The sequence below is a fragment of the Pongo abelii genome, chromosome 7 (genome assembly GCF_028885655.2).
Source record: "Pongo abelii isolate AG06213 chromosome 7, NHGRI_mPonAbe1-v2.0_pri, whole genome shotgun sequence".
Classification (NCBI taxonomy): Eukaryota; Metazoa; Chordata; class Mammalia; order Primates; family Hominidae; genus Pongo; species Pongo abelii.
This window is the reverse complement of record NC_071992.2, coordinates 161,099,968-161,121,135: the sequence shown is the minus strand read 5'-3', so window position 1 is coordinate 161,121,135 and position 21,168 is coordinate 161,099,968. Positions and strand designations below refer to the sequence as shown.

The 21,168-nt window shown below is 51.4% G+C and overlaps 1 protein-coding gene across 10 annotated transcripts in view; it reads left to right on the top strand.

Annotated features, from left to right (window-relative positions):
• Nucleotides 1–21,168, top strand: part of ARHGAP39 (Rho GTPase activating protein 39) — a 154,400-nt gene that overhangs the window by 71,663 nt on the left and 61,569 nt on the right. For 9 of the 10 annotated variants that reach the window (XR_008509438.1, XM_024251610.3, XM_024251609.3 and 6 more), the window contains one exon: nucleotides 7,249–7,409. The exons of the other annotated variant lie outside the window; for it this stretch is intronic. Coding sequence is in view for 7 of the 9 variants with exons in the window: in XM_024251610.3 (XP_024107378.1) it covers nucleotides 7,330–7,409 (80 nt within the window). In the remaining 2 variants the exon portion in view is untranslated. The remainder of the gene's footprint in view (nucleotides 1–7,248; nucleotides 7,410–21,168) is intronic. 10 annotated transcript variants of the gene reach the window in all.

Genomic DNA, 21,168 nt, shown 5'->3' with positions numbered 1-21,168 from the left:
AAAAAAACAACGCCTTTTGTGTATGAAGGAACAAAGACAAAGACACAGATGACAGCAGATTTCTCATGAGAAACAATGCAAGTGGGAAGACAATGGTGTAGTGTGTTTAAGATGCTTAAAGGAAAAAAAAAAAACTGTCCACCAAGAATTCTATACCTAAATATCTTTTAAGTGAAGGTGACATAAAGATGTTTCCAAACACACAACAGCTGAACTAGTTCATTCCCAGCAGACCTTCACTGAAAGAAATGTTACAGATGCTTTAGGCTGAAGGAAAACACGACCATGTGGAAGTCTGGATCTATACAGAAAATTGAAGAGTACTGGAAATGGTAACTACATGGGTAGATACATGATATTTAAATCTCTTTAAAATGTAAGTGTTTAAGAATACTAACTGTGTAACAGAGAGAGGAATTTATAACATACACAGAAATAAAATATTTGACAAAAATGGCAAAAATAAAAGGCCAGGAGAGAAGAAAATGGTGAATGCATACGTTTGAAGTGGTAGAATAGCACTTGAAGGCAGAGTATGACTAAAGATGTATGTTATAAACCCAAAAGCGTTTACTAAGAGAGCAAAGCAACAAATTACAGCTGATAAGTCAACAGTGGAGGTGAAGTTGACCCACATAAAATACTTAATCCAAAGAAGGCAGAAAGGAGGAAAAGAGAACAGATAGAACAGGTAACACACAGCAAGATGGTCAGATTGCATAAAAAATCAATACCCACATATATGCGGGCTAAAATAAACCTTTTTTTTTTTTTTTGAGGCAGGATCTCACTCTATTGCCCTGGCTGGAGTGCAGTGGTGCAGCCATGGCTCACTGCAACTTTGACCTCTTGGGTTCAAGGAATCCTCTGGCCTCATCCTCTTTTTTTTTTTTTTTTTTTAGATGGAGTTTTGCTCTTATCACCCAGGTTGGAGTACAATGGTGCAATCTCGGCCCACTGCAACCTCCGCCTCCCAGATTCAGGCAATTCTCCTGCCTCATCTTCCCGAGTAGCTGGGAATACAGGTGCACCCCACCATGTCTGGATAATTTTTTTGTAGAGACAGGGTCTCACTATGTTGCCCAGGCTGGTCTTGAACTCCTGGCCTCAAGGGATCCTCCTGCTTCAGCCTCCCAAAGTGCTGGGATTGTAGGCATGAGCCACTGTGCCTTGCCACCCCTTTAAATTTAAATAAATAAATAGGTTGTAAGTAAAAGAAGGATAAACATTACACAATTCTAACTCTGATGTAAAGCAATCCAGAGTTGCTATAATATCAAATGTACTGATTTCAGAGCAAAGGAAACTACTAGGATAAAGATACTTCATGATAAAAGAGTTCATTCATCAAGAAGACACCATAAATGTGTATGCACCTAATAACAGAGCTATAAAATACATGAAGCAAAAACTGATAGTGCAAAGAGAAGTAGACAAACCCACAGTTGTAGCTGGGGCTCATGACCTGTTTCTCAGTGACAGGTAGAACAAGTAGACCAGAAATTAGTATCAGCACCATCAACCAGCCTGACCCGATTGGCTTTATACAGCACTTCACTGGCAGCACATTCTTTTCCAGTGCACACGGGACATTTACCAGGATAGACCATTTTAGGGGACCATAAAAAGCATCAATAAACTTGAATAAATTCAAATCATATAAATTATGTTCTCTGAGAAAAATATAATTAGAAACCAATAAAAAATATCTGGAAGATGATTAGTTACTGAGTATATGTTCCATTAGTCAAAGAAGAAATCAAAAGAGAGGTTAGAAAGCTTTCTGAGGCTGGGCGTGATGGCTCACACCTGTAATCCCAGCACTTTGGGAGGCAAAGGTGGGAGGATCCCTTGATCTCAGGAGTTTGAGACCAGCCTGGCTAACATGGTGAAACCCCATCTCTACTAAAAATACAAAAAAATTAGCCAGGTGTGGTGGCACATGCCTGTAATCCCAGCTGCTGGGGAGGTTGAGGCAGGAGAATCACTTGAACCTGGGAGGTGGAGGTTGCAGCAGGCCAAGATCCCACCACTGCACTCCAGCCTGGGTGACAGAGTGAGACTCCATCTCAAAAAAAAAAAAAAAAAAACAGAAAAACTCTTTGAACGGGATGAAAATGAAAATACAGCATATCAAAACTTGTCGAATATCATGAAAGCTGTACTCAGAGGGGTATTTTATAACACTAAATACCTAAATTTTTTTTTTTTTTTTTGAGACAGAGTCTCTCACTGTCGCCCAGGCTGGAGTGCAGTGGCGCGATCTCAGCTCACTGCAAGCTCTGCCTCCCAGGTTCACGCCATTCTCCTGCCTCAGCCTCTCGAGTTGCTGGGACTACAGGCGCCTGCCACCACGCCCGGCTAATTTTTTTGTATTTTTAGTAGAGACGGGGTTTCACCATATTGGCCAGGATGGTCTCGATTTCCTGATCTCGTGATCCACCCACCTCGGCCTCCCAAAGTGCTGGGATTACAGGCATGGGCCACCACGCCCGGCCCTAAATTTTTTTTTTTAATGTACAAATCACTGAACTCTGCTTCTAGCTTAGGAAATTAGAAAAAGGAAAGCAAATTAAGTCTAAAGGATGCAAAAGAAAGGAAACAAAGATCAACGTGGAAATTAATGAAAACAGAAAAATAGAAAAAAAACGATTAAGCTGTCTTTTTGAGGCAATCAGTAAAATCGATAAGCTTCTAGCTTAAAAGTGAAGAAAAGCAAGACATTTTTATATCAATGTCAAAAATGAAAGATGTGGCATAGCTACAGAGTCTGTTGCTTTTAAGAGGATATAAAGGAATAGTATGGTATAATAACTTATGCCAACAAATGTGATTAATTTTATATGAAATGGGCAAGTTCCTTGAAAGACAAACCACTCATACTCACATAAGAAGAAATTTTTAGAACCTGCTCAGCTCTGTATCTATTAAATAGATTCAATGTGTAATTGAAAACCTTCCCACAAAGAAACTACGTGCCCATCTGGCTTCACTGGAATCTCTGCCACACATTTAAGGAAGAAATAATAGCAATTCTATATAAACTCTCCCAGGAATTTGAGAGGAGGGAATACTTCTCATTTTGTTATGCTGGTATTACTCTGATAGCAAAACCAAAGATGTTACAAGAGAATAGATGCAAAAATGAATATGAATACGGATGTAAAAATTCTTAACAAAATTTTAGCAAATCCCATTTGAGAATATATAAAAAGGACAATATGGCCGGGCGCGGTGGCTCACGCCTGTAATCCCAACAACTTTGGGAGGCCAAGGCGGTGGATCATGAGGCCAGGAATTCAAGACCAGCCTGGCCAACATAATGAAACCCCGTCTCTATCAAATATACAAAAAAAATTAGCCAGGCATGGTGGCGGGTGCCTGTAATCCCACCTACTTGGGAGGCTGAGGCAGGAGAATCGCTTGAACCTGGGAGGTGGAGGTTGCAGTCAGCTGAGATCATGCCACTGCCCTCCAGCCTGGGCAACAGACTGAGACTCCGTCTCAAAAAAAAAAAAGAAAAAAAAAAGAAAGGACAATACATCGTGACCAATTGGCATTTATACAAGGAATATGTAATTGGTTTAAGAATAGAAGATTAATTGATGGAATCCAGCTATTACCAAACTAAAGAGAAACCATGTGATCATTTCAATAGATACAGTAAAAGTATTTTACAAAATCCAACATCCATTCCTGGTTTAAAAAATAACTTGGCAAACTAAAAATACAAAGGAACTTCCTTGACCTTACAAAAGACATTCTGAAAAAGTTACAGTCAACATCATACTTAATGGTAAAAGACTGGATGCTTTCCCTGAGATTAGGAGGAAGGCACATATGTTCACTCTTACTAATTGTGTTCAGTAATAATACTGCAGGTTCTTCCCAGTGCAATTATGCAAGAAAAATAAATAAAAAGATCTAGTTTGGAAAGGAAGAAGTAAAACTTTTTATTCACTGTTGACATGATCATCTCTGCAGAAAACATAATAAATCTGTGAAAAAAAGCAATTAGAACTAATAAGTGAGTTTATCAAGATTACAAGATCAAATTGTAAAAACAAATAACATTTTTTTCTGTATCAGCAACAAAAAATTGGAAATTATATTTTGTTAGTATTATAAATATGAAATGCTTAGGGTGATTTAACTAATATGTGCAAGATTTGTACACTAAAAACTACAAAATGTTGCTGAAAGAAAGTAGACCCAACTAGATAGAGAGAGATGTTTTGCTCACAGATCAGAAGATTTAATGTAGGTGAGATGTTGGTTTTCCTCATACTCATCCATAGGTTCAACACAACTGCAATCAGAATCCCAGCAGGCTATTTTGTAGAAATCGAGAAGCTGATTCTGAAATTCATATAGAAATGCAAAGGACCTGGAATAATTAAAACAACTTCAACAATGAAAAGCAGAGTTTGGGGACTCACAGTGCCTGATTGCAGACCCGGTGCGCTTGGGCTCACTATGGCATCTGGGGGTCCCAGATGGGAGGAAGCTTCCTGAGAGGTGACGCCTGAGTTGAGTCTAAGAGGATGAGGAGGTGGGTGAGCATGTTGGAACCCGTGATGGAAGGATGGACTGAGGATGGAAAGCAGGTGCACAGGGGAAGGGGTTGGTCAAGGTGGCTCTCAGGCTGTGGATGCTTTTTAGCTTTTTAGAACTTCACTGATGCTGCTGCTTTACTTTTCAAAAAGATTGAAGCTGTACAAGCAGGTCACCTGTTTCCTCTCAAACAAGAAATTAAAAATATTTGAGTTTCGTTTCTTTTTCTTTTTCCTTTTTTTTTTTTTTTTTTTTTTTTGAGACAGAGTCTTGCTCTGTCGCCCAGGCTGGAGTGCAGTGGCGCGATCCCGGCTCACTGCAACCTCAGCCTCCTGGGTTCAAGTGATTCTCCTGCCTCAGCCTCCCACGTAGCTGGGATTACAGGCACATGCTGCCACACCTGGCTAATTTTTGTACTTTTAGTAGAGATGGGGTTTCGCTGTGTTGGCCAGGCTGGTCTTGAACCCCTGACCTCAAATGATCCACCTGCCTCGGCCTCCCAAAGTGCTAGGATTATAGGCGTGAGCCACCGCGCCCAGCCTGAGTTTCATTTTTAAAAATAGCATTCATAGCAGTCCCAAGCATTAAAATAAATAGTTGTGTGGAGATTTAAGTGGCAGAAAGAGCGTTTCCTCTAAGGAGGTAGTTCCCCCGCTTGTGAGGGAATTGTGTAGGTTGGATTTGTGGCCCCACAATCTGTCTGGGACTTGGAGAAAGTTTCCGATTGGCCTGCAGTGTCCCTTCCCGTCACTGGCTGTACTCTCTTCTGGTGCTTGAGTCTTTTTTATTTCCCTTTGGATTAGCACAGTTAGTATCTATGGAATGGCCTCTCCTCGGGGGGTGGGGGGGGCTGTACTGATACCAGCTGGGGCATCCGGGAGCAAGGAGACAGGTGCCCACCACAGCAGTGCCCACCATGGTTCGGCAGACTGTCGGAGTGTGGTGGCACATGTGAGGTGAGGCCCTGTGGCTTCTATGAGCCAGTGCTGCAGGCGAAATCGCACCAAGGCTAGGAGCAGCCGTGCAGCCATGGGTCCCTCCCCGTCACCACCCAGGCCGGAGGCCATTGGTTCTGATTACTAACAGCAGAGGCTGCTTTTGCCTGACCTTCAACCTCAGGAAAGGCAACTGTGCTCTGTGCATCCAGCTGTATCTGGCTTTTTTTTTTTTTTTTTTGAGACAAGGTCTCGCTCTGTCGCCCAGGCTGGAGTGCAGTGGCGGGATCCTCCCCTCTTCCTCCCGTGTAGCTGGGACCATAGCCACGCTCCACCACACTCGGCTGATTTCCTTACTTATTGATAGGAGTTTTTAATATGTCTGATGTGGCCCTTTGTCAGATTACACACACACATTACACATGTTCTCTGTAGCAAATATCTCCCACTTAGGATGTGCTTTTTTTTTTTTTTACTTAATAGTTTCTTGATAAACAGATGTTCTGAATTTTACCATAGTCCAATTTGTTAATTTTTCTTTTGTGCATTGTTTTTTGTGTTTGTCCAATTAAGATATTTGTGCCTACTGTAAGGCCACAAAGATTTTCTCTTACATTTCTTTCCAAAAGCTTTATTATTTTACTTTTAACATTTAGACCTACAATGCATCTAGAATTAAGTTTTACGTACGAGATTGGATGAGGTAGAGGTCAAGGTTCATTTTTTTCACACTTGACCCTTGAACAACTCAGGGTTTACGGGCACTGACCCCCACCACGTGGTCAAAAACCCATGTCTTACTTTCCTCCTCCTCCGTCACCGCCGCCTCCTCCTTCTCCTCCTCTTAACTACAAACAGCCTGCTGTTGATGGGAAGCCTTCAGATAACAACAGTCAATTCACATGCATTTTGTATGCTATTGTAATATCTACTGTGCGCTTCCTATAAAGTCACAAAAGAAAATGGTAGTAAGAAATAATAAAGAAGAGAACATATTTACTGTCATTACGTGGAAGTGGATCATCCTGCAGATCTTCATCCTTGTCACCTTCACATAGAGTAGGCTGAGGAGAAGGAAGAGGAAGGGGGTTGGTTGTGCTGTCTCAGGGGAGGCAGAGGAGGAAGAAAATCCATGTATATGTGACCCTCCTGGCTCAGACCCGTGTTTTTCAAGGACGGACTGTATACCTGGTGAACACAGCATTGTTGTCAGAAGTCAGGTGGTCCGTGTGAACATGGATTGCTCCTGAGCGCCCTTGTGCTACGGCTGTGCATGCTGTACGCGTGTGGTCCCGCGTCCTTCCCCAGTGACTCCTGGCGAGTGTCGCCTGTGTGTGGACAGCTGGGGACACTGAGTCTCAGATGTGGGGCTGAGAGTGAGGGCGGAGCAGGTCCTGTGTCCTCCTGTTCACCCTCCTCCCAGTCCTCCAGTCCTGCGGTCCCACGGTCCCGCCATGCTTGGCTTGTGCCTTCGCCGGCCCAGCATGCATTGGGGGTGGTGTCTCAGACTGGCATGGGCTGGATCCTGGCTGGTGGGCACAGTCTCCCTGCTGCGTGTGGGGCTGGCCAGGCTTTGCTGCAACGCAGGGCCAGGCTTCAGGAGCACTGAGGAGTGGGGTTGGCTGCCCGGGGGCGGCTCACGGGTGCCGTGGAGTCCATCTTCATTCTGTCCGGCCACTCTGCGGCGATGGGCTTGGCTGGGTGGTTGGTGTGGTGAGGCGTTTTCCAGATCAGCACTGTTGCTTCTCCCCTCTTGCAGTGTAGCACCTTCCCGTCTGATGCTGGTGTTGTCCCGATGATGCCCTGACGTCTGTCCACTTGGGCGAGGAAGCAGACAGAGATGTCCCAGACACAGGACTACGAGTGCAGGAGCCATAATGTCGACCTGCCAGAGTCAAGGATTCCAGGGTCGAGCACTCGGTAAGGAGCCGACCAACCTGCGGAGCTGCCCGGGCCTCAGGAGTGGGTGGAACAGCTTTGTTCCTGTAGAGAAAGCAGTGTGCTTGCAAGACTCTCCGTGGAGTCGCTGGCTCTTCCCAAGGCCTGGATGGCCGATGCCACCTGTGCACAGCACAGCCCTCAGGGCTCTGGCCCGCAGTCCTGCAGATGCGGGTCGCCATGATTCGTTGTTTTTATCTTTCTAATTTTTGACTTTCTAATTTATTCATTGATTTATTTATTGAGGAGACAGGGTCTCACTCTGTTGTCCAGGCTGGAGTGCAGTGGCGCGATCATAGCTCACTGCGGCCTTGAATTGCTAGGCTAAAGCAGTCCTCCCACCTCACCTCCCGAGTAGCTGGGACTGCAGGCGCGCGCCACCACATCTAGCTGATTTTTAATTTTTTGTAAAGATGAGGTCTGTTGCTCAGGCTGGTCTCAAACTCCTGGGCTCAAGTGATCCTTTTGGGAGGCCAAGGCCTCCCGCAGTGCCAGGATCACAGACGTGAGCCACTGCTCTGCCCTGATTTCTAGGCTTTTATTTGGAAATAATTTCATGCTTCCAGAAAAGTTACAAGAATAAGAACAGCCCCATGAGCGCTCGAGTGCCCTTGCCCAGAGACCCTGTGGTTAGCATTGCTCCTGTCGCCTCTGAATGCTTTTGGAGGTCGCGGTGTGAGAGCGTGAGCTCCCTCAGGACGTCTTCCAGGTAGCCCAGGACACTTCCTCCTGTCGCCTCTGAATGCTTTTGGGGGTCGCAGAGTGAGAGCGTGAGCTCCCTCAGGACGTCTTCCAGGTAGTCCGGGACACTTGTTACCACAAGTAAATCTGGCCCTGTCCCGTCTCAGCCAGCGTCCCGTGCCTCCAGGTCAGCTCTGCCCCTGACTGCTTCTCTCTCCTTGGCCTTTTTTAATCTGGAAGAATTCCACAGCTTTTCTCTGCTTTTTGTCACATTGATATTTTTAAGGTAATAGTCATCCTATTTAAAACAGATCATCCCAGCCTGGGCAACGTATTGAAACCCCATCTCTACAAAAAATACAAAAATTAGCCGGATGTGGTGGCAGATGCCTATGGTCTCAGCTACTCGGGAGGCTGAGGTGAGGAGATCCCTTGAGCCCGAGAGGTTTAGGCTGCAGTGAGCTGAGATCACACCATTGCACTCTGGCCTGAGCGACAGAGTGAGACCCCCGTGTCACAGTAAATAAAGTAAAATAGAGAGTTCCTCGGTTTGGGTTTGTCTGACAGTTTTTCAGGAGGATGCCACACAGGTGGTGTTGGGTCCTCCCGGGCCCCGCATCTGCAGACACTGCTGTCCATCCGCCCCTCACCTGGCAACATGACCTCTGACCCCGACAGAGGCCTCGCCCGCACCTCCCTAGGTGCAGCTGCTGCCTCCCGGCCACCTCTGGGCGCTCTGGGCCCGGCTCCGTGTCTGGTGCTTTGTGTCTCCCTGTGTGGTTGGTCTTTCCGGGACTCTGTGCACCTTCCACAGTTGCGATCCATACTCGGCCTTGACCTGAGCAGGAGTCCTGCTGTCTCCTTGTTCATTCTTTGGTTCGTTCTTCATTTGTTTGTTCGCTGATGTGGGCTGTGAGCTCCATTGGGTTTTTTCGGGGTTGATGTTGCGCTTGCTCTTCACTGGCTTGGTGCATAAGCGCCCAGATAGGCCCCTAAGCGTCTCGCTGGATCCTGTGTCCCTGACGTCCTCATTCCTGCGAGTGCTAGCTTCCTCCTGGCACAGCTGCCCTGCTCAGCCTTGGAATCAGCTGTTTGTCTAGGGAGTGCTGGTTCCTTTTAGGGAATACTGGTCTTAGAGAACAAGGTCTGGGTTCTTAGAACATTCAGTGCTACTGCAGTGTATTTGCTTTTTGCTTTTTGGCCTTTTTTTTTTTTTTTTTTTTTTTTTCTTTTTTTGGATGGAGTCTTGCTTTGTCGCCCAGGCTGGAGTGCAGTGGCGTGATCTCAGCTCACTGCAAGCTCCGCCTCCCAGGTTGAAGCATTTCTCCTGCCTCAGCCTCCTGAGTAGCTGGGATTACAGGTGCGCACCACCACGCCCAGCTAATTTTTTGTATTTTTACTAGAGATGGGGTTTCACCATGTTGGTCAGGCTGGTCTCGAACTCCTGACCTCGTGATCTGCCCGCCTCGGCCTCCCAAAGTGCTGGGATTACAGGTGTGTGCTTTTTGGCTAAGCACACAGAACTAGAAAATTACGCAGGAGTATGCACATGTACACACACAGGTACCCAAGCACACACACTCGCCTCCATGCACACACATACATACACAGGTTCACGAGCGTGCACACATGCCTCCACACATGCAGGTACACGCACATGCACACGCACACACAGGTAGGTACATGAGCTCGCACTCACACCTCCACGCACATGCACACAGGTACACGAGCGTGCATGCATGCACGCCTCCACGCACACACAGGTACACGAGCGCACACACACGCCTCCACGCACACACACACGCAGGTAGGTACACGAGCTCACACGCATGCCTCCATGCACACGCAGGTAGGTACACAAGTGTGCACGCACGCCTCCATGCACATGCAGGTAGGTACGCAAGTGCGCACGCATGGCCTCCACGCACACGCACACACAGGTAGGTACACAGGTGCACACGCACCCCTCCACAAACACGCACACTCAGGTAGGTACACAAGTGCACATGCACACCTCCACGCACACCCACACGCAGGTGGGTACACAAGTGCGCACACGCCTCCACGCACACGCACATGCAGGTGGGTACACGAGCTGGCATGCACGCCTCCACACACATGCACACGCAGGTGGGTAAACAAGTGTGCACGCATGCCTCCATGCACACACAGGTAGGTACACAAGTGTGCATGCACGCCTCCACGCACATGCAGGTAGGTACGCAAGTGCGCACGCATGGCCTCCACGCACACGCACACACAGGTAGGTACACAGGTGCACACGCACGCCTCCACAAACACGCACACTCAGGTACACAAGTGCACACGCACACCTCCACGCACACGCACACGCAGGTGGGTACACAAGTGCGCACACGCCTCCACGCACACGCACATGCAGGTGGGTACACGAGCTGGCATGCACGCCTCCACACACACACACACGCAGGTGGGTACACAAGTGCGCACACGCCTCCACGCACACGCACATGCAGGTGGGTACACGAGCTGGCATGCACGCCTCCACACACACACACACGCAGGTGGGTACACAAGTGCGCACACACGCCTCCACGCACACGCACACGCAGGTGGGTAAACAAGTGTGCACGCACACCTCCGTGCACATGCACACACAGGTGGGTACACGAGCTGGCACGCACGCCTCCGTGCACACGCACACGCAGGTGGGTACACAAGTGCGCACACACGCCTCCGTGCACACGCACACACAAGTGGGTACACGAGCTGGCACACATGCCTCCATGCACACGCAAGTGGGTACACGAGCTCGCACACATGCCCCCACAGACATGCACATGCAGGTAGGTACACAAGTGCGCACGCACGGCCTCCACGCACACGCACACACAGGTAGGTACACAAGTGCGCACGCACGCCTCCACGCACACAGGTAGGTACACAAGTGCGCACGCACGCCTCCACGCACACGCACACACAGGTAGGTACACAAGTGCGCACGCACGCCTCCACGCACACGCACACACAGGTAGGTACACAAGTGTGCACGCACGCCTTCATGCACACGCACACGCAGGTGGGTACACAAGTGTGCACGCACGCCTCCATGCACACGCAGGTAGGTACATGAGCTCACACGCACGCCTCCATGCACATGCACACGCAGGTAGGTCCATGAGCTCGCACGCACGCCTCCACGCACACGCACATGCAGGTAGGTACAGGAACTCACATGAATGCCTCCACGCACATGCACACGCAGGTAGGTACATGAGCTCACACGCACGCCTCCATGCACACGCACACGCAGGTAGGTACAGGAGCGCACACACACGCCCCCCCCCCACACACACACGCAGGTAGGTACACAAGTGTGCACACACGCCTCCACGCACACGCAGGTAGGTATATGAGCTCACACGCACGCCTCCACGCACACAGGTACACGAGCATGCACGCACACCTCTACGCGCACACACGCCTCCTAGAAATGCTGAGCGCACACGGTGCCCCAGTCCCGTCCCTCCCACAGAGAGTTGCTCTGTGGTCCCCTCTTCCGTCACATCTCTTCTTTCCTGGCTCCCAAGAACACCAGTGTGTTTACTCACTTGCTCATCTGATAATTCGTCTAAAATTGGTTCAGAATTGCTTCACCCATTCCACTACAAAAATATATGCACTAAAAAAAGTCAGGGTTCATTTGCATTCCCTCATGTGCACGTGTCTCCCAGGAATGCGACACTGGCTCATCCTGTGTTCGTAAGTTGTTTAGATTAGCTCTTTCTCTTTTCTTCATTATGGTTCTGGCATCCGTTGGTTCATTACTTTCAGTTAGAGATTTTTTTGTCCCCTTTTTATTCTTCTTGATATAATTTTGTCTTTTAAAGATATAGACCATTCACACGCTCCCAAAGCCCCAACCATAAGCAGGCACATTCAGCCAGGCCTCTTCCCCACGTCCTTTCTGCACCTGCCTACCTGCTGCAGGCAGAAACTCATCTTTTCTGTTTATCTCCTGGGTGTCTATTGTGAAGAATAAACAGATGTTAGTATGTTTTCTTATTTCCTCTTCATTCTTACACTAATGGTTTCATGATTTATGTGTTCTTTGCACAATTTGCTTTTTCCACTTAAAACATCCGCTGGACATCACTGCCTCCCAGACCATCGAGATTGTCGTCCTCCTTTTTCAAAGCTTCCTAGGCCTCTATTGTGTGTGTGCCTCAGTCTTGTGTTGGCCATGTGGGTAATTTCACATATTCTGCAATTACAAGGACTGCTGCAGTCTGCTTGTATAATTCTGAGTTTTGGGAGGTGCATCTGCAGGTGAATTTCTGACGAGGGACTGCTAGGTCCAAGGATGCCTTTGGATGTGCTGTCCTTGGGGCTTCTGTGAGCAGCACCAACCCCGGGCCATCGGGGCCGTCAACTGCTGCCTGCTGTCAGATGCGTGGACGGGTGCCTGGGGTCTCCGTGCAGCCTGGGCCATCGGGGCTGTCAACAGCTGCCTGCTGTCAGATGCGTGGGCAGGTGCCTGGGGTCTCCGTGCAGCCTGGGCTTTGGGGCTCTGATGATCGCTGAAGTAGTTACTCTCCGTGTATTATTGTTCACTTTGTGAATTGCATGCTCTTATCTTTTGCCCTTTTTCTATAGTATTTTTTATCTTTTCATGCTCAAATTTATATATTAAAGACGTGAGCTCTTATTGTAAATGTTCCACTAAATGTGTCTAAAAAGCCAAAATCTGTTTTATTTGTAGGGCTTTTGCATGTGAAAGGTTTTGAATTTTTGTGTAGTCAGGTTGGCCATCCTTTCTTCAGTGCCTCTGTGTTTTAGTCACCTCCATCCAGGCGACTGAGGAAAGAGCACGTGGCAGCTGCTCACGGGCTGACATACTTTTGTTTTTGCCTTTGGGTCTCAGATCCGCTTAGAGTTGGTTCTTGTGTGTGGTGTGAGGGGTGGTCTGACCTGTTTGTTTTCCATATGCATCCGGCTGTCCCTGTGCCATTTGGTAGAGGCTGAGGCTGCCTGTGCTCTGTGAGGGGCACCGTGCCTTCTCTCATGCCCCGGGCTCTGTAAGGAGCTGGGGCTGCTTCTGCCCATCTGTCTGGTACTGCTGGCCTCCTGTCCTGTGCCCAGCCACACCTGCCTCATCGAGAGTCTCTTCTGCTCCTTCCCAGCCTTCCTGGGGCTCATGTGTCCTCATGTGGCACCTTAGTATCCCTCCACTGACACCCAAGCCTGGGTTCCGAGTTTGCCCTTTACACGCAACACGGAAAGGCCCACGGCTGGGTTCCGAGTTTCCCCTGAAAGGGCCCACGGCTGGGTTCCAAATTTCCCCTCTACACGCAACGCGGAAAGGCCCACGGCTGGGTTCCGAGTTTCCCTTTTACACGCAACACGGAAAGGGCCCTGCAGATGTCCAGCCTTCGAGGCCATGCTGGGTGCCCTCTGGACTTCCCCAGGCTGCTTCTTCCCCACCACGGAGCTCCTACTCTGGCCGGACTCTCCTTCCCTGCTGGCGGGTGGGTCTGCGTGGCTTCCTGCCTGGTAGGTTTGAGCATCTCCGTGTGTTCTTAGCCCTCAGGTTTCCACCTCTGGGAATCTCCTCCGGCCTTTTCTTCCATTTAATCATCTTTCTTAGCCTTTGTGGTGTGGACGCGTCCCTGTCTGTTCCGGGTACAGTTGCATGTTTACTGAGCCTGGATTACGGTCTCCGTCTGTGCTCGCGCCTTTGTGTCAGTGCTGGTGGCTTTTGATGAGCCAATGTGCAGAGCTCCAGCGTTCTCTGTCCACCTGCCTTTTCTCTGTGGTTTTGTGTCTTACTCAGGAAGCCCTTTCCTAACTGAGCTCCTGAAATTCTTCATGTATTTTCTTCTAAAAGTCTTAAAGTTTTGCCTTTCCCATTTGATCAGACTGTTTTTCATATCAACCCAAGTCAGCAATCCCGGCCCCATTGGTTAGAGTCTGGCCTCCCTGATCCTGGGTTCCCCCCACCCCCCGCCCCCTGCCCCCATCCTCAAGGGCGTCGCGTAGATCTGCGAGGGGCAGCGAGGGGCTCTCTGTCCACGCCTCAGTCTGCTGGGGTTCCAGCCTGTGCACGTGGCTTCCTCGGCTTCCTGGCAGCTCGCCGCCTGTGTCCTGAGTTCCCTCCCCAGCTGCAGTCCTTTGATTCAAAGATGCCTCCGCCCTCCCTCCACGTGCTCTTCTAGATGGAGACAGGACCAGTCGGCCCCACCCAGAGAAGACGCTGGGCTTTGGACTGGAGGTGTAGGGCGGTGTGGCTGCTGGTGGCGAGTGTCCTGGGATTTGATGAGGTGGTTGCTGCATCGGGTGGAGTTGCCTCCCCTCGTCCTCACGGAGCAAATGTGTCTCCTGCTGGATTCTCCTTGCTGTTGTGAGCCCTCGTTACAGCCCTAAGGCTGCTAGGGTTCAGTCGCCCTCCTCCCAGGCTCCACAGGCAGTCAGCCAGGTCCCTCCTCCGTCTCCTTGGGCACAGGTGAACCAGGGATGTCAAGTCCCAGAGGGAGTTCCCACGGCCCCTCCCTCACTACATCTGGTGTGAGAAGCCATGGCCTCTGCTGTTGGGACTCCATCTTATGGTGTTAGACCTGCCTTGCCCTCCTGGTGGCCTCAGGACAGCACGATGTGCCTGGACACATGCCCTGGGCCTGGAGGGAGAGTTGGGAAGGTGGGGCTGGCCGGCAGAGCCTGCACCCTCTGGTGCTTAGGGATGTGGTACCCTTGCGGGTCTGAAGGACAGTCTATCATGGTGGCCGCTCCTGCAGCATGTGCCAGGTCCTGCGGCACCAGTGGGTCCTCTGTCTGTGTGCCGTTTCTTATCTTTGCCGAGGACCCCGGCAGTGCGCGCCACCCGGGGCCTGCAGCACTGGATGCTTGCCTGGTAAAGAGCAGCCCCTGGCTGTGTGCAGGAGGCCCGAGAGGCCATGCCTCCCCATGTGCTCACCGTTGCAGGGCTTCCCCTGCCCCCGCGCAGCACCCCCTCTGTGCGGCCCTCATGGCCAGTCTGGATTCACCCCACGAGTGAATGCCCTTCAGTGCTAGGCCTTGATTTAGGAGACCAGGAGGGAGTGGAAGGGCCTAACCTTTGAGTCACTTGTCAGGAACAAAGTCTTGAGGCCAGACAGAAGCAGTGGCGGAGCACTGAGGGGTGGTGGAGAGTGCCGGGGTGGCGAGGCCTCAGCCGTCCCCCTCTGCCCACTGAGGGGTGGTGGACAGCACCGGGGTGGCGAGGCCTCAGCCGTCCCCCTCTGCCCACTGAGGGGTGGTGGAGAGTGCCGGGGTGGCGAGGCCTCAGCCGTCCCCCTCTGCCCACTGAGGGGTGGTGGAGAGTGCCAGGGTGGCGAGGCCTCAGCCGTCCCCCTCTGCCCACTGAGGGGTGGTGGAGAGTGCCGGGGTGGCGAGGCCTCAGCCGTCCCCCTCTGCCCACTGAGGGGTGGTGGAGAGTGCCGGGGTGGCGAGGCCTCAGCCGTCCCCTCTGCCACGAGGGCCCGCTGGGTTCCGGTCATGTGAGTTTGCTGCTGGGCCGCTGTCTCCTTTGTGTGTCGTGTGCAGTTGTGAGCAGCCTGTTGGGTGAGGAGGGGATTTGGTGTCTGCTGCTTGGTCTGGGCGTCCTCTGCGGGTGTCTGTGGTGATTGGCGTGGGGCTGGCCACACCTGCCGCCTGGCAGAGCGATAAGGATAGAAAGAGAGCAGCGTGGCAAAGAGGACGCCATCTGGGAACAAAGAGCAGATCAGGGAGAGGTGATGGGAAGACGGCGGCGAGGCGGGAGGGACACCAGGCGCCCCTGGCAGAGGCTGTACAGCCAGGAGCTGTGCTGGGGGCTGCATGCCTTGGGGAGTGGTTCCACTGGACCCACCAAGAGGGTCTGCTCGGGGCCAGCTGTGGCAGCTGGAGGCTCAGCATTGCCGTGGCCATCGTGGACCCTGGTGGCCCCGTTCAGCCTCTGCACCCTCCACATGTTCCCAGATACCTGCCTGCCTCTTGGGACCTCTTGGCTGAGGGCAGCCCGATGGGGCCTTCCCAGTGAGAGCCCAGCCCAGCTGCCCCTCACCTGCCAGACTCCCTTTTTTTAATATAATTCACATGCCACAAAGCTCACCCTCTAAGGTGCACAATCCAGTGGCTCTTAGAACAGTCAGAGTTGTGCAGCTGCTGCCACCATCCGCCTCCCACAGAGAAGCCCTACTCCCAGCAGCAGCCCCTCCCCAGCCCCGGGCACTGCGGGCCGGCTTTGTGTCCTGTGAGATTCACCTGCTCCAGACGATTGAAATACGTGGAGTCATGCAAGTGGTCCTTCACTCACATCAACATGCCCCAGGTTCATCCACACCATAGCTTGGGTTAGGGCTGCATTCCTGTTACTGCTGAACAATATTCCCATGTAGGAATGGGCCACATTTTGCTTATTCATGCATCAGTTGAAGGACATTTGCTCTGTTGCCACTGTTTGGCTATTATGAATCATGCTGCCATGAACATTTGTGTGCAGATTTCTGTATGAAGATGTTTTCGTTTCTCTTGGGTATATATACCTAGTTGTGGAATTGCTGGCTCAGGTGGTAACTCTGTGTTGTTTTTTTTTTAATTATTTTTGAGAAAGGTTGGTACTTAGGCTGGAGTGCGAAGGTACAATCACGGCTCACTGCAACTTCCAACTCCCAGGCTGAAGTGATCCTCCCACCTCAGCTTCCCAAAGTGCCGAGATTACAGCCACCACACCCAGCCTGTTTAACTTTCTTTTTCAGACAAATCCTCACTGTCGCATAGATTGGAGTGCAGTGGCATGATCTTGGCTCACTGCAACCTCTGCTTCCCGGATCCAAGTGATTCCCATGCCTCAGCCTCCCAAATAGCAGGGACTACACGTGTTTGCCACCACACCCAGCTAATTTTTGTATGTTTAACTTTTTTTTTTTTTTTTTTTGAGGTGGAGTTTCGCTTTTGTTGCCCAGGCTGGAGTGCAATGGCGCAATCTCAGCTCACCGCAACCTCCGCCTCCTGGGTTCAAGCGATTCTCCTGCCTCAGCCTCCCAAGTAGCTGGGACTACAGGCATGCGCCACCATACCTGACTAATTTTGTATTTTTAGTAGAGACGGGGTTTCACCATGTTGGTAAGGCTGGTCTTGAACTCCTGACCTCAGGTGATCTGCCCACCTCGGCCTCCCAAAGTGCTGGGATTACAGGCGTGAGCCACTGCGCCTGGCCGGTATGTTTGACTTTTTGAGGAACCACCAAACCCTTCCACAGTGGCCACACCACTTAATGTTCCCACTTCCCACCAGCGGTGTATAAAGGTTCTAGTTTCTCCACATCCTTAACAACACTTGTTATTATGGTTTTTACCTCCAGTGGGTTTGAGATGGTGTCTCTTGTGGTTTTGATTTTTCGATTTGCATTTCTCCTATGGCTAATGATCATGAGCGTCTTTTAATGTAGATTGGCCATCTGCATATCTTCTTTGGAGATGTGTCTCTTCAGATATTTTGCCCATTTTTAAACTGGGGTATTTATCTTTTTTTTTTTTTTTTTTTTTTTTGAGACAGAGTCTCACTTTGTCCCCCACGCTGGAGTGCAGTGGCGCGATCTCGGCTCAGTGCAACCACTGCCTCCCGGGTTCAAGCAATTCTTCTGCCTCAGCCTCCCAAGTAGCTGGGACTACAGGCGTGTGCCACCACACTCAGCTAATTTTTATATTTTTAGTAGAGACGGGGTTTCACCATGTTGGCCGGTCTTGAACTCCTGACTTAAGTGATCCACCCGCCTTGGCCTCTCAAAGTGCTGAGATTCCAGGCGTTAGCCACTGCACCTAGCCTGTCTTTTTTTTCTTTTTGAGACAGGATCCCCAGACTGGAGTGCAGTAGATTAGGGCTCACTGCAGTCTCCACTTCCCAGGCTCCTACCCTGTTGTTACTGAATTAGGAGAGTCCTTTGTGAACCTCATCAAATGGATGATTTGCAGGTGTTTTCTCCCATCCTGTGGCTGTGTTTTCATTCTCTCGGTGGTGGCCACAAAAGTTTTAATTTTGATGAAGTCTGTTTTTCCATTGTTTGTCTTATTGCATGTGCTTTTGGTGTCATAGCTCAGAATCCATTGCCAAATCCGAGGTCATGCAGAGCTGCCCCATCTATTCTAAGAGTTTTATCAGTTTAGCTCTTACATTGAGACCTTTCATCTACTTTGGATTAATGTTTGTGTGTGGCATGAGGTAGGGGCTAACTGCATTTGTTTGCAGGTAGATGTCCACCTGCACGTTTGTTGAAGAGACTCTCCTTTCCCCATTGAGTGGTCTCGACACCCTTGTCTAAGTCTGCAGGGCAGGGCACGTTCTTGTTCACTCTTGTGTCCCTAGCACCTGGCAAATTGTCTGGCATGCACGTGGCACTCATTACGTTCATCAGAAAAGGCTTATGTGGGCTGATCGCTGTCTGCAAACAGACATCTCCAAGAAACAGGGGCTGCAGGAAGGTTGTTCTGCCTTGACGGCAGCTTCTGGGAGCTTCTGGGAAGAGGCCCGTCCCCCCAGGTACCCTGAGTCCCCTGGGGATCGTAGACATCTTGCATCCTTCCACCCTTGTCACCAAATGGCTTATTTCTCTTCCCACTTCATTTTAAATACTGTTGCCAAATGAATCTTCCTCAAACACGCCTCAGATTGCATCTGTGGGTTGATGCTGACCCTCTGTGGTGGAGGGCCGAGGTGCGAGTTCCCCAGCCGACACAATGCCCTCCCCACCTCACCCTGTGTAGAGCCAGCCTGCGGGGCCACCAGCTGTACCCCTCCATCCTTGCGATCCAGCTCCAGCCAGTCTGTGGGACCCCTGAGGCCCGGTCGCCCTCTGCAGTCTGAAGCCCGTGCCTTTCTCTGGGCAGCAGCTCCCCAGGGCCCAGCATCCTCCAAGCTGTTGTCTGCCCTCAGGTTTCCCAAGGATCTGGGCTCAATGCTGTCCCCAGGAGGTGCCCCCTCAGGTTTTCCAAGGGTCTGGGCTCAATGCTGTCCCCCAGGAGGTGCCCTCAGGTTTCCTAGGGTCCAGGCTCAATGCTGTCCCCCAGGAGGTGCCCACAGGTTTCCCGAGGGTCTGGGCTCAATGCTGTCCCCCAGGAGGTACCCTCAGGTTTCCTAGGGTCTGGGCTTAATGCTGTCCCCAGGAGGTGCCCTCTGGTTTCCCGAGGGTCTGGGCTCAATGCTGTCCCCCAGGAGGTGCCCTCAGGTTTTCCTAGGGTCTCGGCTCAATGCTGTCCCCCAGGAGGTGCCCTCAGGTTTCCCGAGGGTCTGGGCTCAATGCTATCCCCCAGGAGGTGCCCTCAGGTTTCCCGAGGGTCTGGGCTCAATGCTGTCCCCCAGGAGGTGCCCTCAGGTTTCCCGAGGGTCTGGGCTCAATGCTGTCCCCCAGGAGGTGCCCTCAGGTTTCCCGAGGGTCTGGGCTCAATGCTGTCCCCCAGGAGGTGCCCTCAGGTTTCCCGAGGGCCTGGGCTCAATGCTGTCCCCCAGGAGGTGCCCTCAGGTTTCCCGAGGGCCTGGGCTCAATGCTGTCCCCCAGGAGGTGCCCTCAGGTTTCCCGAGGGTCTGGGCTCAATGCTGTCCCCCAGGAGGTGCCCTCAGGTTTCCCGAGGGCCTGGGCTCAATGCTGTCCCCCAGGAGGTACCCTCAGGTTTCCTAGGGTCTGGGCTCAATGCTGTCACCCAGGAGGTGCTCTCAGGTTTCCCGAGGGTCTGGGCTCAATGCTGTCCCCCAGGAGGTGTCCTCAGGTTTCATGAGGGTCTGGGCTCAATGCTGTCCCCCAGGAGGTGCCCTCAGGTTTCATGAGGGTCTGGGCTCAATGCTGTCCCCCAGGAGGTGCCCTCAGGTTTCCCGAGGGCCTGGGCTCAATGCTGTCCCCCAGGAGGTGCCCTCAGGTTTCCCGAGGGTCTGGGCTCAATGCTGTCCCCCAGGAGGTGCCCTCAGGTTTCCCGAGGGTCTGGGCTCAATGCTGTCCCCCAGGAGGTGCCCTCAGGTTTCCCGAGGGCCTGGGCTCAATGCTGTCCCCCAGGAGGTACCCTCAGGTTTCCTAGGGTCTGGGCTCAATGCTGTCACCCAGGAGGTGCTCTCAGGTTTCCCGAGGGTCTGGGCTCAATGCTGTCCCCCAGGAGGTGTCCTCAGGTTTCATGAGGGTCTGGGCTCAATGCTGTCCCCCAGGAGGTGCCCTCAGGTTTCATGAGGGTCTGGGCTCAATGCTGTCCCCCAGGAGGTGCCCACAGTGTTCTTAGGAGGCTGGTGTTCTGCCCACACACACGCAGGAGTGCACTAAAAAGGGAACAAAATGCTATTCTTTGTTGAGAGAGAATTATCCCATTACATTCGTTTGAAAGTGCATTTTAAACAAAAATAACAATTGGTATTACTTCTTTTAGGGCATAGAATGTTCGATTCTCTGCTGTCTGAGCTTCTCTGTACTCAGAAAAACTATTTTGGGAGTAACTCAACTTTGTTCTGCTAAAATCTAACAGAAGTGACGTGAGAACAGGAGAGCAGGCAGCACTCCCCGCAGGCACGAGGCGACGCCGCCATCCAGGGGAAGATGCCCTGGCACACGGGGCCTGTTCCTTCCGGGCGGGGAGGCTGTGCTGATGTCGAGGGCGCCTCACTGCTCACCGCGTTTGACCTGGGTCCATGTGGGCCTGTCCTTGGTGTGCGTCCTGAGTTCTGACCCCAGACCTGACACAGCCCCGCCCTCCAGGTGCTCAGGCCAAAAACCTTGCCCTTCCTCGCCCCTGCTCCCCCACCCCTCCCCTCTCTTCTGGCACGCACCCTGTTCCCCAGCACCACTGGCTTCCCGGAGCCTTCATCCTGCTCCCTGTGGACCAGCCAGGAGGTTCCACATGGCTAGGGGCACGCAGGGAACAATCATGGTGGAAGGGGATGCAAACAAGTCCTTCTTCAGGGTCCATTCACCTGAATTAGGTCAGGTCAGCCCAGGCCTCAGGCCCTTCATGGTGGCCCTGCTACCTCTGGTCCCTCCAGGCCTCAAGACGAGCTTCCTGCAGGTGTCTGCTTGCAGGTGCCTTCTTGGGGTTTC